Raw genomic sequence first — 15,180 nt, 5'->3', positions numbered from 1 at the left:
GACAGTTGAAAACACGGACACTTGATATTTCGATATTTTTTTAAAATAATTTAATAAACTCGGACAAATGAAAACTCGGACAGTTGATTTATCTAATTATTATTAGTTATTTATCAAAACTCGGACAGTTGAAAACTCGGACAAATGATTTTTCAAATATTTTGTAATTTTTAACAAACTCGGACAAATGAACCTCACCCGTTGTCTTTTGTTGAAATCAGGATTTTCCATTGTTCACAGTTCTTAAAAAATATATATTCACAATAAAATAACACATCACACTAACGAATACTAATAATAAAAACCTAAGGAAACACTTACTGCTAATATTATTATTTTAAGTATATGTTTAACATAATAACAAACTATAATCGTTAAAGTCACACATCACTCTCCGCACTACAACTGGGGGTAGCTGGGAGCGGGCAATAAAACGTGCTAAAAGGATCGAGTGAAAGTAGACTTAGAAATAGGTAGACACGTCTACTCATATCACAAACAAATTGTCAAGTTAGGGAAGAAGATTGGGAAACATGTTAACATTAGAGTGTTTGATAGTAAAATTACACACAAAAGGTCTAACATATTTCATACTCAAAACTTACCTGTTCGCTATAATCTTTAATTTTTTTGAAGGTAAACATTAAACAATGTCTTTAACTAGTAAACAGCTATAACTTGAAGAAACAAAATCTTAATAATTTATTGGGACAATCTAACACGAATATGAATATTTTATATGTATATGCATGAGTTTGATGACGTAATCAAATCTTCCCCTGGCACCCTCATGAATAGTTATTAGTTATAGAATGAGTAACAATAACAAAAATACAATAATGCAATAACTTTAGCGAAGAACAAGAACTATGTCTTGTTACCAAACCGCATTGAATCTAACAGCAAGGCGCAACTGTGTAAATCGTGAGTTCCACGACTCTTGTAGATTCTGGAGTAGCGTTTTTTTTCACTGTTCGTTTTTTTATTTTTATTAAAAACACTCCTGTACTCATGTCACAGTTTAAACGTGTGTAAACCCTCGTTGGTCGGAAGCTTCCCGTTCAATTTAATCGTGAACTTTAAGCTAATTAAGGACTAGGAAAGGGTAATGAGTGTAAACACCGAAATAATTAAAAATAGCTAGGTTTTCTAACCAGAAAGTAAATTTTATTACAAACTATTTTTAAAATGGTCCAATAAATTAATGTCGTGATAGTGGGATTTAATAGTTTAAAATAGAAAATATTTTTTAATTTTAATGTGGAATACTCATTTTCAACTCTGTACATAAAATAAAAATGTCCTAAAATTATCATTTTATCTGTTTTAATTTTAATTATATTTTGGCCCCATTAACAATAGTCAATAGTTTTATTAGCTAATCAAATTAATAAAAATAATAAAAAAAACAAACACAACTAAATTTGTTAAGGACGGGTATTTTTCAGCAAGCCTTGTCCCAGTAGTGGATCAATAAAGTCGACAGTATAAAGTGGACGCGCCTGCTCTGATAATGAGCATTGTTGAACGACACAGCTGTTGGTAGTTCTTGTCTTGGATCCCACACAACTTCACAACATGAGTGCTAGCTGCTAGTGATAACATTCTTTCAGCATTCCAGCCCCACGTACAGCGAAATTTCCTGGCTTCAACTGCTACCATGGACTTGGGAAGTCTAGTTACAGTATATATTCAATGCTACAATCTAGTTTTCTTTTCTTAATCACTTAAGTTTAACCAACCCACACTATTGCAAATCAGTTTTAAAAATTAAAATGCAGATATTATCTTATTTTAAAAATAAAAATAAGTAATATAAAATGAGGTACCGATGGTACCAGAACCAAGAATCGATTTTGGTTAGGAACTGGTACCGACTTTAAAAAAATGGTATCGACCAATCACTATTTTAAATATGTGTTCATACATTTTAAGCATAAGCACTAGTTACCAATGTTTTTTTGTCGGGTATAGGTTGTATCAGCTCCAGCAACCCCACAGCCCAACCTGCTGATGTGTTGATACAGTCCACTCCACCACACAGGAGGGCCAGGGCTCCTGCATGGTCGTATCACTTCTACCCTGACGAGAGCTGGGTGGAGGTGACTATCACCTTGCCTTGTGCTGTACTGCTCAGAGAGGTCCACCTCCAGCCTCACCTCACCTCACTGGCCAGTCAGTAGACAGTACTTAGTTGAATGAGCCACTCATAGAACAAGTGCCTTAACATTTCAATTGAAACATTCAAACATTTGTCTTATGATATTATTTTTTAACTTAATTAATACCCATGTAGCTATTTCTCATTCATGTTTGAAAAACAATATTCTTCTTAGATAACAATATTTTGGTCAAGTGAATTTTTATTCTTTCTTTTATATAATTGTACTATTGCTTAGGATGGTTCACTATTATTATTATAAATTGAAGATGTGCCATTAAAAGTTATAAGAAAAATGTTTAACATACGATTTACCTTTAAATAAGTCCATAGAGACACATAACACATCACAAAATTAAAAGTAGAAATTTTCGTGGTCACTGACCACTTTTTCAACCACTGGAGATTGGAGAAAATCTAATTTTCTAAGATTTTCTCCAATCTCCAGTGGTTGAAAAAGTGGTCAGTGACCACGAAAATTTCTACTTTTAATTTTGTGATGTGTTATGTGTCTCTATGGACTTATTTAAAGGTAAGCCTGCTTTCCTGTCAATTTCCTTAATAATTCCTGGCAAATGCCCTATCCTTTTATAAGATAACATACGATTTAAGTTGTAAAATCAACATTGAAAGGAGTGCCATTAAAGTTGTGATGTTGCACAGCATGCCCCAGCGCTGTGGCTGTGGAGGTGTCCCCAGATGGACGTAGCCCATTGGTACCTGTCAGTCTACCGCTAGACTCCAGTGGCCTTACTTTCATCCGTCTGCAGCTACCTCAGCCCGAGGTGGTGACTACAGTGTTGTTGAGGCTATACAAGCCTCGTGACTCATCTAACATCGGCCTGTCTCAGATACGACTCTTGGGCAACACCACCTTCAACGACCCCACTGCCTCCGACGACACGGACCAAACCACTGTTAGGTTGGTTACCAGGGTTTTACGTTCTGTTTTGCATCTAAAGTCATCCATTACTCAAAGAATTTTACTTCATTTACTTATACTGTATCTATAGTACTATTATATGGTAAATAATAAAATTAAAATAAGGCACTTCATTCAAACAGGTTCTCTCTCTCCCTACTCAAAGGAAGCCTTTAATTTAAAATTAAATTAAAACTTTATTGAACAGTTTTACATACTCCATTGATCCTAGTATAGATCAGTTTTTTTTCTTCTGTCATGCCAAATTTGTAATGTTTCATTTACCTGAATCTTTATCTATCAGAATCTGTAAAAATATATTCAGTAAGTGAATAGAAATCGATCCCTTTGATAATGTATGACCTACTCTTTTATCCTGAGTCCTTACTCTTACTGTTTTAGTTACAAGAGCAACAGCAGTATGGTGTGGATACGGCTGCTGCACCACTGTATGACAGTGTGTGGGGAGTGTGCGCTGCAGACTGCAGTGATCAGTTCTGCAGTCAAGGTGGGCCCTGCACTGCTGCAGGCGTGCTGCGGACTATTGCAGGCTCCCACACCAGCACTAGAGCATGTGTTGTACACTCTGGGCACTCACCAGCCTGACCTGGGCCTGCAGACTATCAATATACTGCTCAATACACACACCTCTCAAGGTAACGCATGATTACTTACAAGCTGTAGAAAAGTAGTATATTTCTTGAGAAAATATTAACTAATTTCCGTGGCTCATTTTACACTGTTTTTTTAGTTATAAAAATTTTAGAATACATATGATTGTTGTAATATTTACCACATAGGAGATGCCTTAATCACAAAATAATCTAGTGCTGGTTAAGGCTGTACTACGGGATTTTGAAAAAATTTGGAAAGCTTGAAATCAACCAGGAAACTATAGCATCTGTCATAACTCCTAAAATATATTTCTGTGTGTGAAAAAAATAAGGATTACTTCTATGCAAAGTCTTTTTCAGAGTATACTTATTAGTCTGGTAACCAAGTATACTAGCAAAGATACTGTAAACATATTCATATTTTAATTAAATTCTTAACCGAACCATCGACACGCTTGCTGTTTGGAGACAATCCAACAGTCTATAACCTCCTAAATTCTGGTCAATTAAATATTTCCCCCGTTCCTGGTAAAATCCAAAGGCATCAGGTTAGTGTGCTACCGATTTTATTTTCGTTTAATCTAATTTTTAGGGAAGTTTCATTATTTTTATTTTATTGTGCCGCAGTCACGCGCATGTTAAAGGTAAGCTTAACGTTGTAAGCATTATTGTTGTATTTGTTGTATTCTGAGCCAATAAACTCGAAACGATAATTAATTAACGAACACGTTAGAGCCCTGGACTATCTCATTGTAGGCTAAGCTATCTGGACAAATTTAAGGTGTGACAGAATTTCAGGTGAGACGACAATTACTTATTTTTAAATTGAATTTTGTCTCTCAACCCGAAATTTCGTCATAACTGACTCAAACTGGCGAGTTCAAAGATAAGCTCGAGTTTCAAGGCCGTACTCTACTCGAACTCGAAATCTTGAATACTCGCACATCTTGAACCGCGCCCTCGTACCTGCACCCAGGCCAACGACTTGGAAGTGTGAATCCATGTGCAGGCCCAAGGAGCGGCCCACCAAAAAAAAACAAAGTGAGAACCATGGATGGAGGTTCAAGAACTACGCACTATTTGAGAGAAACGAGCTGTAATTAACCATTTAAATAAACAACAACAAACATTAACAACAATACCTACATGAATTACCTTTGAAAAAAAAACTTGAATAATTTCTTTACCCACCTCGCCTACTAACTTACAGTTATTTCTTTAATCATCAAATAGGCTAATTTCAAAATCAGACTTTAAATAACTTTATCTTTCAAAGAAATTTAAATATTAACAAAATTACAATAATAAAATCTATATATATAATACGCTAAGCCGATTTTTGTAAACAGAACTCCTCCCTCATTTTTGGACCGATTTTGATGATTAAAGTGTCAAAAATAATGGCCCTGATCTGTAGTTTTGCAAAGTGTTTTTAGTTTTTTGAAATCTTTATTAGTTTGGGAAGGATCTTCCATCAAAGTTAGGTTTACTCCCATAAGATTAACATGGGAGAATCTAAATATTTTAATTGGAAACTTTGTCTCCACTAATTTGAGAGAACGGCTGGGCGTAGAAACTTGGTAGAGGTCTCCAAAGAAAGGCCTTGATCTGTAGATAAAGTTAAGTCCCTTAGGGCTCTGCCCCAGAAGCCTTTAAAGATCCCTCCACTGATTTGTTAACATTTTGGCCATGTGGAAAATACTTTTTAATGAAACAGCTGTTAATTTTTAAATTGTGTTTTAAACAACACACATTTGGGAGTTGAACATTTGGGGGTTACAAACACTAATGTTACACCACAGTTTACATAAAATAAACATAACATAACATGGTTGTGAGTTGGTTGGGAGTTGTCCAAAAGAAGTATTTGCAATGCTATTTTCTGATTTTAAAATTGATGTTCTTTTGTATCATGTCATATTTTGCAATCTAACGTTCCATTACAAAATCAGTGGAAATTCCTTTTATCACAGAACTCTTACAATAATTTCTTATTGAACTACTAATATCTGTTGTACGGGTTGTTGTCTGCCTTTTTCACCACTTTTTCCTACATTTTATCATATTATTCTACAGATCATCATAGGTTCATGAGATTATTGTCATACAAGTTTACAATCATTAGAAAAATATTCGAATGTGTAATACAAGAAAAAATAATACCAGTGCAGAAGGGCACGTTTCCCATTTGAGCCGTGTCCATATTTTGTTACATTAATAGTAGTTTACAGCAACTAGATCAAACATTTTACAATATTTATGTAGAAATATGTGCACGATTTAGAAAGTCATTAAGCTGTAAATCTGCAATTTACTACAGACTTTTTTCCATAAGCATTTGAATTAGGTAACAATTATTTAGGGGCCCCAAAAATCTGAATGAATCTAAAATTAAAAATTTTAAAGGCTTTTGACATAAAATCTGAAAAACAATAACAAGGAATGTAGTGAATAAAATTTAAAAAGCAATAACACTTAATAAAGATTGTGAAGGCCTATAAACATAACTGTAAATAGAGTCTCTTCCTTGTTTTTTTTTTTTTTTTATAAATAAAAATCTATAAAACTTAACAACAGGCGGTAACTTGCGGTTTTGCGGTAGAGTTTTGGGCTAGGTCTATACGTTCAGCACCGAAGGGGGAAGCAAGCAGGGCGGAGAGGGGGCCATAGTTCAAGATGCAGCCAGGGTGTTGCAAACTTGCTCTCCGCCAAGGTCAAAACGGTCTAGCTCATAGTCCTCCTCACAGGCCCTGAGTGACAAAACCCAGAAAACACAGTAGTAACAGTCTTAAGTCCAAATCCGCAATGTTCACTGTCACAAAATCCGCTTTTTCCACTAAGTTCCAACATTCCTCTAAAATAGGCCTAACAAACTCTTAAAAAAAAAAATTCTAAAATTCAAAAGGTTTGTATCTTGATCACAGCTCTTAAACATTATAAAATATGTTTTACTAAATTAAACAAAACATGTAACAAACATGAATACAAAACAGAATCGGTAACTTTAAATAACTGCGGTAAACATTTGCTGGCAGGCCAGATGGGTATGTGACAGTGATAAATTTCACCAATAGAGAAAAAAGATGTAAATTACCTGGTCCAAAGTGGCCAGAAGAACAAGTTGACAACAAAACAATTACACTTAAACAGAGAAAAATACTTTAAAAACAGCTTAAAACGTTCCACAAAAAATTTAGGCCTTACGTGTAAAACCCATGTATTTTTGCTAATAACTCTAAAAGTTGTGGTCAGAATTTGCTCGGAATGGTCTTAAAAGCTGGGGGAAATGTTCCAGCAACTTTTCCAGACCATTCCAAACCTTAACTCAGAGGCTGAAGCTAGTTGGCCTACAGGTTACCCAGTCCAAACCTGACAGGACAACTGCCAAACTCAGAACTACTTATTACTTTCTTAAAACTTCATTTAAATGACTCAAACTTTCTGGGGACCTTTAAGAGCAGTTAATACAACTTAATTTAACTAGTTTGGCAAAGGCAAAGCAACATAAAATTATTTTAAGAGCACTTGATTGGGTAACACAAACTGAACTTTTTACAAGACAAAGCAACGGGACACAAAAAACAAAAGCTACCAAAGGTAGTAGCCTAAGACATTTACATTTAAAGAGCAAAATTGTAGGCCTAGGCCTACCACAAAACAGTGAGAAGGACAAAAACAGAATTGGCAGTTTCTCTCAAACAGCGGCCTTCCAACAAACATTTCTCATCTCAGTTAATTCTAGGCCTAGCATCTCGGAGAAAGCCCTGAATTCTACAAAACATCAGAGAAAATGGGAAACTAACTACCAAAACTGTCCAACGACCCTGAAACTAGGTTCCAAACCCAGTGCAAACATGTGCTCACGGCAATTATAACCTAAGATTCAGAAAATTGTGCAAAACTTACCCATCAGGCAGAGACGGTATGACCGGTAGGCCTAATGTATGCTTACTCCATCGAAGAACAGCCCGCACCAATTAGGCAAAAAACACTAACAGGGCACATAAAATTATCCAAAAATGGTGGATTGATATGGATAAAGTATTCTGTGAAGTTTACTCTTTTGACGTCTCGGAGCCTCTGAATCGTCGGCGGTGGGAGTAAGAAGAACAAGACACAGCCTTGTTGAGGGTCGTTGGAAGTAAGAAATCGAAACACATACTAACCTACTATACAAAAAACAATTTGACCGTTGATTATGAGTCGTGACATTCGCCGGTGGAAATTAGTCACGGCTCAATCTCTAGACATTTTGTGTTAATAGGATCCATTAAAACCGGATCCAGCCCAAGATCCGATTTTTTGAGGATCCGATCGGGCGTCGGGTCTTGCTCAGATCCGGCGGAACCGGTAGTCCGATATCCGGATCCGACCATCACTACATAAAAGATATTAAAACTATAAGGATATGATAAAATTTAAGTTCAAAAGTGATTGATGTAATACAAATGTTAAAACGACTTTATGTTAATTAAACTATTTTTCTTTAACATTTCTACGAAAATTAATTATAATATCCCTATCAAAATTCCTTGCTCTTGTAATAACTGGATTAACACTTACAGTTTTTTGTGCTTATCACAAAATTTCTGTGACAGCGCAACCTTTGTAGATCCCTTCTTTGACCACAGTGATGTAACCAAGCCTCTTAAAATATAATGTTTCCACTGGATCTGTGAAAGTGTTGTTTTTCGTTTTACAGGGGGACTGTCTGGTGGGGTCAACTCTGTTGTTGAGTTGTTATACCTGTTGTGTACCACGCGGGACTCTCACACACAAGAGCGTGTACAAGCTGTGCTGTCGTGGCTGTTGTCCATAGCATCACAATCCAGACCTGCTTCTGCTACCTACATACAGTGTGTGGCTGCCATACTATGGGCCAATCCTGACCTGGCACACCTCGTCACAGACCAACTCTTCAGGTATTCATGTCTTAGAGGTCCACAAACTTTGATTTACCATTCTTGTATAGCATGTAAACTCTTGATATATCCTAGAGGTGTGCGGTCTCACCCTTGTTATCCGTAACAAAGTCCTTACTTTCCATGTACGGTTTTTACTCTCCCAAAATATTAAAATAAATTTAATAAATCTTGAAAAGCTACAAAATATAAATTAGGCTCTTTGTCATTCTATAAATATATGTCTATAGTAATATTCCCCTACAGTACCTACATACATTATCTCAATTAATGTCGTTATGACTCCGCGGTCACGGCGTGATCGTCGGTATGACTAGCGGTCTTGGGGCGATCGTTGAAACGACTTCGCCTCCTGCATTCATGGAACTATCGTGAACATCTCTCGCGATAGCGGCATCATCGTCACTCGCAAAGCGGCAAAATCGCCGACGATCGGATTAAATCCCGTCCCGAAAAATTCCCGAATCAAATCTAATCACGTACCGAAAATCGGGAATATTTTTTTCCCAAAAATTTCCCAAAATTTTGGGACTCGTCCTCCCTATAGATTAGTTATGTTGAAATGAAACTTAAGTTTAGTTAAATATGTACAGTAGACCCTCTCTAATCCGGCACTGCATCACTCCGGCACTCCAGTAATCCGGCGTCTTTTGACGGGAGGTCTTCCGCCATCGCGGCAAAATTCGGATTATCTCCCGCGGCCGTGTAGACATCATAATTCTCTCACGTGGTCATGAAAACGTCATCGTCGTCTTGCGCGAACGCGGCAATATCATTAACATCTCCCGCGGACGTATAGACGTTATCATCGCCTCCCGCGGTCACGGAAACGTCATCGTCGTCAAGCACGATCACGGCAAAATCACGAACATCTCCCGCGGACGTATAGACGTTATCATCGCCTCCCGCGGTCACGGAAACGTAATCGTCGTCAAGCACGATCGCGGCAAAATCACAAACATCTCCTGCGGACGTATAGACGTTATCATCGCCTCCTACGGTCACAGAAACATCATCGTCGTCAAGCACGATGGCGGCAAAATCACAAACATCTCCCGCGGACGTATAGACGTTATCATCGCCTCCTACGGTCACAGAAACATCATCGTCGTCAAGCACGATGGCGGCAAAATCACGAACATCTCCCGCGGACGTATAGACGTTATCATCGCCTCCCGCGGTAACGGAAACATCACCGTCGTCAAGCACGATCGCGGCAAAATCATGAACATCTCCCGCGGTCACGAAAACGTCATCGTCGTCATGCGCGATGGCGGCAATTTCACAAACATCTTCCGCGGACGTGTAGGCCTAGACGTTATCATCGCCTCCCGCGAATACGTAATCGTCATCATCGTCATATGCCCGATCGCGACAATAGCGGTTTCCGATCACGCGAACTTCGGATACGTGTTTTAATTCCATTCTAAGTGTTTTTAATGATAACATTCCAGTAATCCGGCATTTTCACTAATCCGGCAGTATGGCGGTCCTATATCTGCCGGATTACTGAGAGTCTACTGTACTTTTTTTTTATCGCCGATTTTTTTTGGTTTAGAGCTGCAAGTATTAGCAAACCTGCAGACTAAGTGGATTTCTAATTAAATTCCTGATTTGATTTTCACTTAAATCTATTTAAATGACATTAGGGTTAACAATTACCTAGGTTTGCTGCTACAGAGAGGGCAATAAAAAGTTTGTTTTTTACTAAAGTATTAGCTTTGTATAAATTAAATAAATTTCCCAACTTTGATCACAATATATCCAAACACAAAAACAAACTACAACAGTTTATTATTTTTCATAAAATTAACATATTAAATTTTTTTTTTACAATATTTTGAATTTTCTACCTAACCAATAACCATAAAAAAACAATTCAATGAACTACACTTGTTTTTTTAAGCTCTTCAAAATGGTTTAGAGAGAAGTTGGAAAATTTTATGTTTTGAAGGTCAAAAATGACAAAAAACTAGGGATGGACAGGATTGAATTCTTAGTTCGGGTTGAGATGGTATTTTTATTTCCTTCCCAATTTTCGGGATGGGACGGGACCGGATTTTTTCCTGTGCATAAAAAGAAAGTCTTAAGTATTTCAGTTACCAAAAAGGACAAACAAAATCAATTTTTACCATTTATGGCACTGATCAATTAAAACAAAAAAATTGGTAAAAATTTACAGGTATTGAAACTTCTGACTCGCGGTGGAAATGACTCAATCACGGTGACTCAAAAAACGGCTACATCACGGTGTGATTGTCGGTATGACTCGCGGTCTCGGTGGAATCGTCGGTATGACTCCTCGGTCACGGCACGATCGTCGGTATGACTGCATGGTCACGGCGTGATCGACGGTATGACTCCGTGGTCACGGCATGATCGTCGGCAAGACTCACGGTCTTGGCGGGTTCATCGGTATGACTCCGCGGTCACTGCGCGATCGTCAAAATGACTGCAGTCGGGGCGCGGTCGTCGAAATGACTGCGGTCATGGCGGGATCGTTGGTATGAGTCGCGGTCACCATGTGACCTACGGTAATTGCTTATTCCCTATATGGGAAATTCTCTAAATGTGTTTTCGTCTTGTGTTCGGTAAAAACTTTATGTATGTATTATAACAAATCGTTCTACGAGGATTGACCTGATGATGTGATTGTGGTCACGAAACCGGTCGTCATCTAATAGCACCAAAGGATATTGAACAAGGTAACTGTTTATTTTATTATTAATTCTCTAAAAGTTGTTTTTTTACAAACAATTAAAACTTGTATCCAAATATTAAGAAATTTCACAATACCTAAAATATGCCGTGGTCAGGGAAATTTACAGAAAATGGACAGGGAAGGTCAGGGAAAGTCAGGGAATTCACTAAAGATATATTTGTAGGAACCCTGTTTTAAACAATTCAACACATTAGGCCTACTATAAATTTTAATAAGTACTGAAAACAGAACAACCTTTCGGAAATAAAGAAAACCCAGTCCCAGCAAATGTTCTTTTAAAAGACAGGATCTATTTAAAAGATATTGCCATTTTAAATAATTAATCGATTGAACATATGACATTTTGTTAATTTTACTGTTGACGTATTATATTTCTAAAGCTTGAAATATTAACATTGTATCAACAAATTTAGGTGCAAGCTAATTTTGATTTTAATGTACTTCAACTTATTGCAGTGCTGTGTACGAGTGGACAATGAGTTTGGAGGCGAGGTCTGCACTGAAGCGAGGTGTGGACATACTTCTCTGCTCCATGTGCTACATCAAGCCTGTGTTGTTTCCAACTCTCTTGCAGAGAATGGGGGTTCTTGTGCCCATAAGGTCTACCAGTCATGCGGCATCCATCACTGATGATAGGTCAGTTGCTAAGTCAGTGCTACCAGAGTTTTGTCCAAGATCCATTATCTCCTGAGCATTTACAAAACCTTTTTACTTTTGCAGTGTTTAGATTTATAGGTACTAAGGGTGGTAATTGAATTTTATTTAATTTCGGATTTATAGACATATAATAACTTCAGGTAGACTTGACTTGACTCTTTTTTTATTAAGAACAGAACAATGTATCTTAACCATAATCAAAATATAAAATAAATCATATCAGCTGTTGAAGTTCAACACAAGCCATTAATTAATTAGTAACATTTGGATACTATGCAATACATGCATAGGATCTTTGAATGTATATCTTCAAATTCAGTGGATTGAATGTTGTATATTACTTTTGATTGATCCCAGGAAGGATGGAGAGAGCCAGGAGCAGGACATGTCAGAGTGGTATGACCAGCTAGTACTGCAAGATCTACAACATCTGCAGTTGTCTGAGAGTCAGCTGATGACAGTAGCAGTAGCCTGTCAGTCTCCTCCCGCCACCCTGCAACTGCTGGACTCAGGACTGCCGAACCTGCTCACCAACACAATCCTTGGTATGTCAACAATAAGGAATTAAATTTTTGCATACAACTCTACTCTTAATTTTTCAGTGTTAATCCTGATATTTTAATTTTCTATCAATAATTCGACCCAAGCTTGCATTATGACTAGAAATTTAAATATTTTGAATGATTACTGTAAAAGTGTTACATTTCTACAGTAAATCATAAAACATTGTATAGTAGAACCCCTCACATCCTACACATCTACAGTCCTACAGTCCTAACTGACTTATCCGGTATTCCAACATAATGTCTGACTGTCTTTAGGGTGTCCACAGAAAACCTAGGGGAAAAAATTCAAAAATCTTTCCTGGTTTTTCTGGTTGTGATTCCCGATTTCCGAGTGTACCTTTTACTGCACCGTGATATTTTTGGGTCGGGTAGAGTCATCAGTTGGCCCGAACACAAACGACTAAGGGAAGATTTTCATGATTTCACAGAGACTGTGGATTGTGGAAGATGCTTTTGATTTTTGCCATAGCTGCAGGAGATATACAGATATTCAATCAATCAATTATTCTTTCTTCTAAAAATAGGTTCTAGGGGTGTGCGAAGGAGCAAAAAATTTTCGATTCACAGCAACGATTCGATTAAAAGATTTTCAATTCAAATTGATGCAACTCGATTTTAAGCAATACGGAATTTTTCTATTAATACAGGGTGGCGCAGAGAAATGGGAAATTTCAAAATAATCCTAATAAACCAAGAAAATCGTACAAAAAAGTCTTTAATGGTGAAAATGTGTTGGTGAAGTGTGGAAAATATATAAGAAATGTTGGTAATAGGAATATTGTTAATCACCTTTTAAAATTAACATCAGTTAAGTGCTGTCTTTTGGGCCTATTCGTTCAATCGATTTTGAAGACTAGCATTGTGCGCCTCTGGGATGTTGGCAACGTAATCTTCGATCTGAGTCTTGAGCTCAGTAACATTTCTTGGCCTAGTCAGGTACACAACGCTCTTTAGATGTCCCCATAGAAAGAAGTCGCACACTTGAGAGGTGTGGAGGCCAAACAACGTTAGCGTTCCTTGAAATGATGCGCTCCCCAAACGAACGTCTCCATGCAGCCATTGACAGATTGGTAGTGTGTGAAGGTGTTGTTGAAACCAGGTTTGCAGGATTTCAATTTCTAGAAAAGCATGAAGCCGTGGAGCAAAAAATGTCTCCAGCATATGAATGTAACGTTGAGATGTAACATTTACTGTGGAACTATCTTCATCCTAAAAAAGTAAGGTCCAACATCAACACCAAGACAATACACTGCCCACCATACAGTAACTTTGGGACTGTGTAACGGACGTTGATGAAGTTCAGTGGGTTTTCGGTTTTCGTTAAGCCCAGTAATGCATGTTCTGCTTATTGACATGTCCATTTAAATGAAATTAACAGACTTCCAAACATTTGCAGCTGTTGCACTGTAACCATTTTTGTAGTATGCTCTCACGGCGACTGCTGGCTCCTCACCACTCTACTGATCCATCTCAACTAAATGTCCATTAGTACTTGGCGTTATGACTTTCGTTTCTCACTCCTACAAGACATACAGGTGTACCAACAACGACTTGAAAATTTCCCGTTTCTCTGCGCCACCCTGTACTTGTCAATGGAGTGAAATAACAGTAATTAAAATTTACTACATTTTGTGTAATGCAAATTTTTGTTGGTGTGGTAGGCCTATTCATACATATGACATGAATTTTATGTGAATAAATATTTATTTTCAATCGTATATTAGAAGAACCTGTATTGCTGGAAATGTCAGTGAGCTGCTTTACTTGCCTATGCTGATCTAGCCTCCATGAAGGAGAAACTTTTGAATTTGTTTTATTTAAAAAATAATACAAGTGATTCATGTAATTTAGATATCAATGTGGCTTATAATGGTTTGAAATATAAATATAAAGTAGCAGTGAAAGAAGCAAAACTTCAAAATAATGCATTCCATATAGAAAACAGCAGCAATAAATGTAAAGCAGCTTGGGATTTAATTAAGAAAAACAAAGTATCTAGTGATGTAGTAGCACCAAAGATTGATTCAGACATTATAAATGATTACTTCATTAACTCTATTATTGATATAAAAAAAAAACTGGACAACCAAAGGACATGTAGCTCTTATTTGGACTTTGTAGATGAAAAATTGAATAAAAATAACACTGTATTTAGTTGGGATGAAATAACACCTAAAATGATAGTTAATGCAGTAAAGAAAATGAAAAATTCTAATAGTAAAGATGTGTATGGAATATCAAACAAATTACTTAAAAGTATTATCCATAGTTTAGATGTACCCCTTGCTATGAGTACAAATGCATTGTTAAGGGAAGGATTATTTCCAGATTCAATGAAGATTTCTCGCGTTTGCCCGGTCTATAAGAACGGTCCCAAAAACGAGCCCCAGAGTTATCGTCCTGTCTCAATTGTCCCAGTCCTTGGAAAATTAATTGAAATACTAGTCTATGAACAAATCAGTGAATATTTTGAGGCAAATGACTTGTTTAATGTTTCCCAATTTGGATTTAGAAAAGGAATGTCTACAATTGATGCTCTTGACAATCTCATCAGGCAAATTCATCAGTCCTTTGAAAGCAAGACCTTTGCTCAAAACACCTTTTGTGACCTGAGCA

The 15,180-nt window shown here is 37.0% G+C and overlaps 1 protein-coding gene across 1 annotated transcript in view; it reads left to right on the top strand.

Annotated features, from left to right (window-relative positions):
- LOC129000182 (baculoviral IAP repeat-containing protein 6) overlaps window positions 1–15,180 on the top strand; it is a 274,298-nt gene that overhangs the window by 196,824 nt on the left and 62,294 nt on the right. The window contains exons 42-47 of the mRNA XM_054427130.1: window positions 1,975–2,175; window positions 2,825–3,083; window positions 3,486–3,739; window positions 8,400–8,619; window positions 11,798–11,977; window positions 12,356–12,543. Coding sequence (XP_054283105.1) covers window positions 1,975–2,175; window positions 2,825–3,083; window positions 3,486–3,739; window positions 8,400–8,619; window positions 11,798–11,977; window positions 12,356–12,543 — 1,302 coding nt within the window. The remainder of the gene's footprint in view (window positions 1–1,974; window positions 2,176–2,824; window positions 3,084–3,485; window positions 3,740–8,399; window positions 8,620–11,797; window positions 11,978–12,355; window positions 12,544–15,180) is intronic.

This window comes from Macrosteles quadrilineatus, unplaced genomic scaffold (assembly GCF_028750875.1).
Source record: "Macrosteles quadrilineatus isolate MER2022 unplaced genomic scaffold, UCM_ALF_1.0 Scaffold_1__1_contigs__length_201487025, whole genome shotgun sequence".
Lineage (NCBI taxonomy): Eukaryota > Metazoa > Arthropoda > Insecta > Hemiptera > Cicadellidae > Macrosteles > Macrosteles quadrilineatus.
The sequence above is the reverse complement of the archived record's forward strand: the minus strand, read 5'-3'. Positions and strand labels throughout refer to the sequence as shown.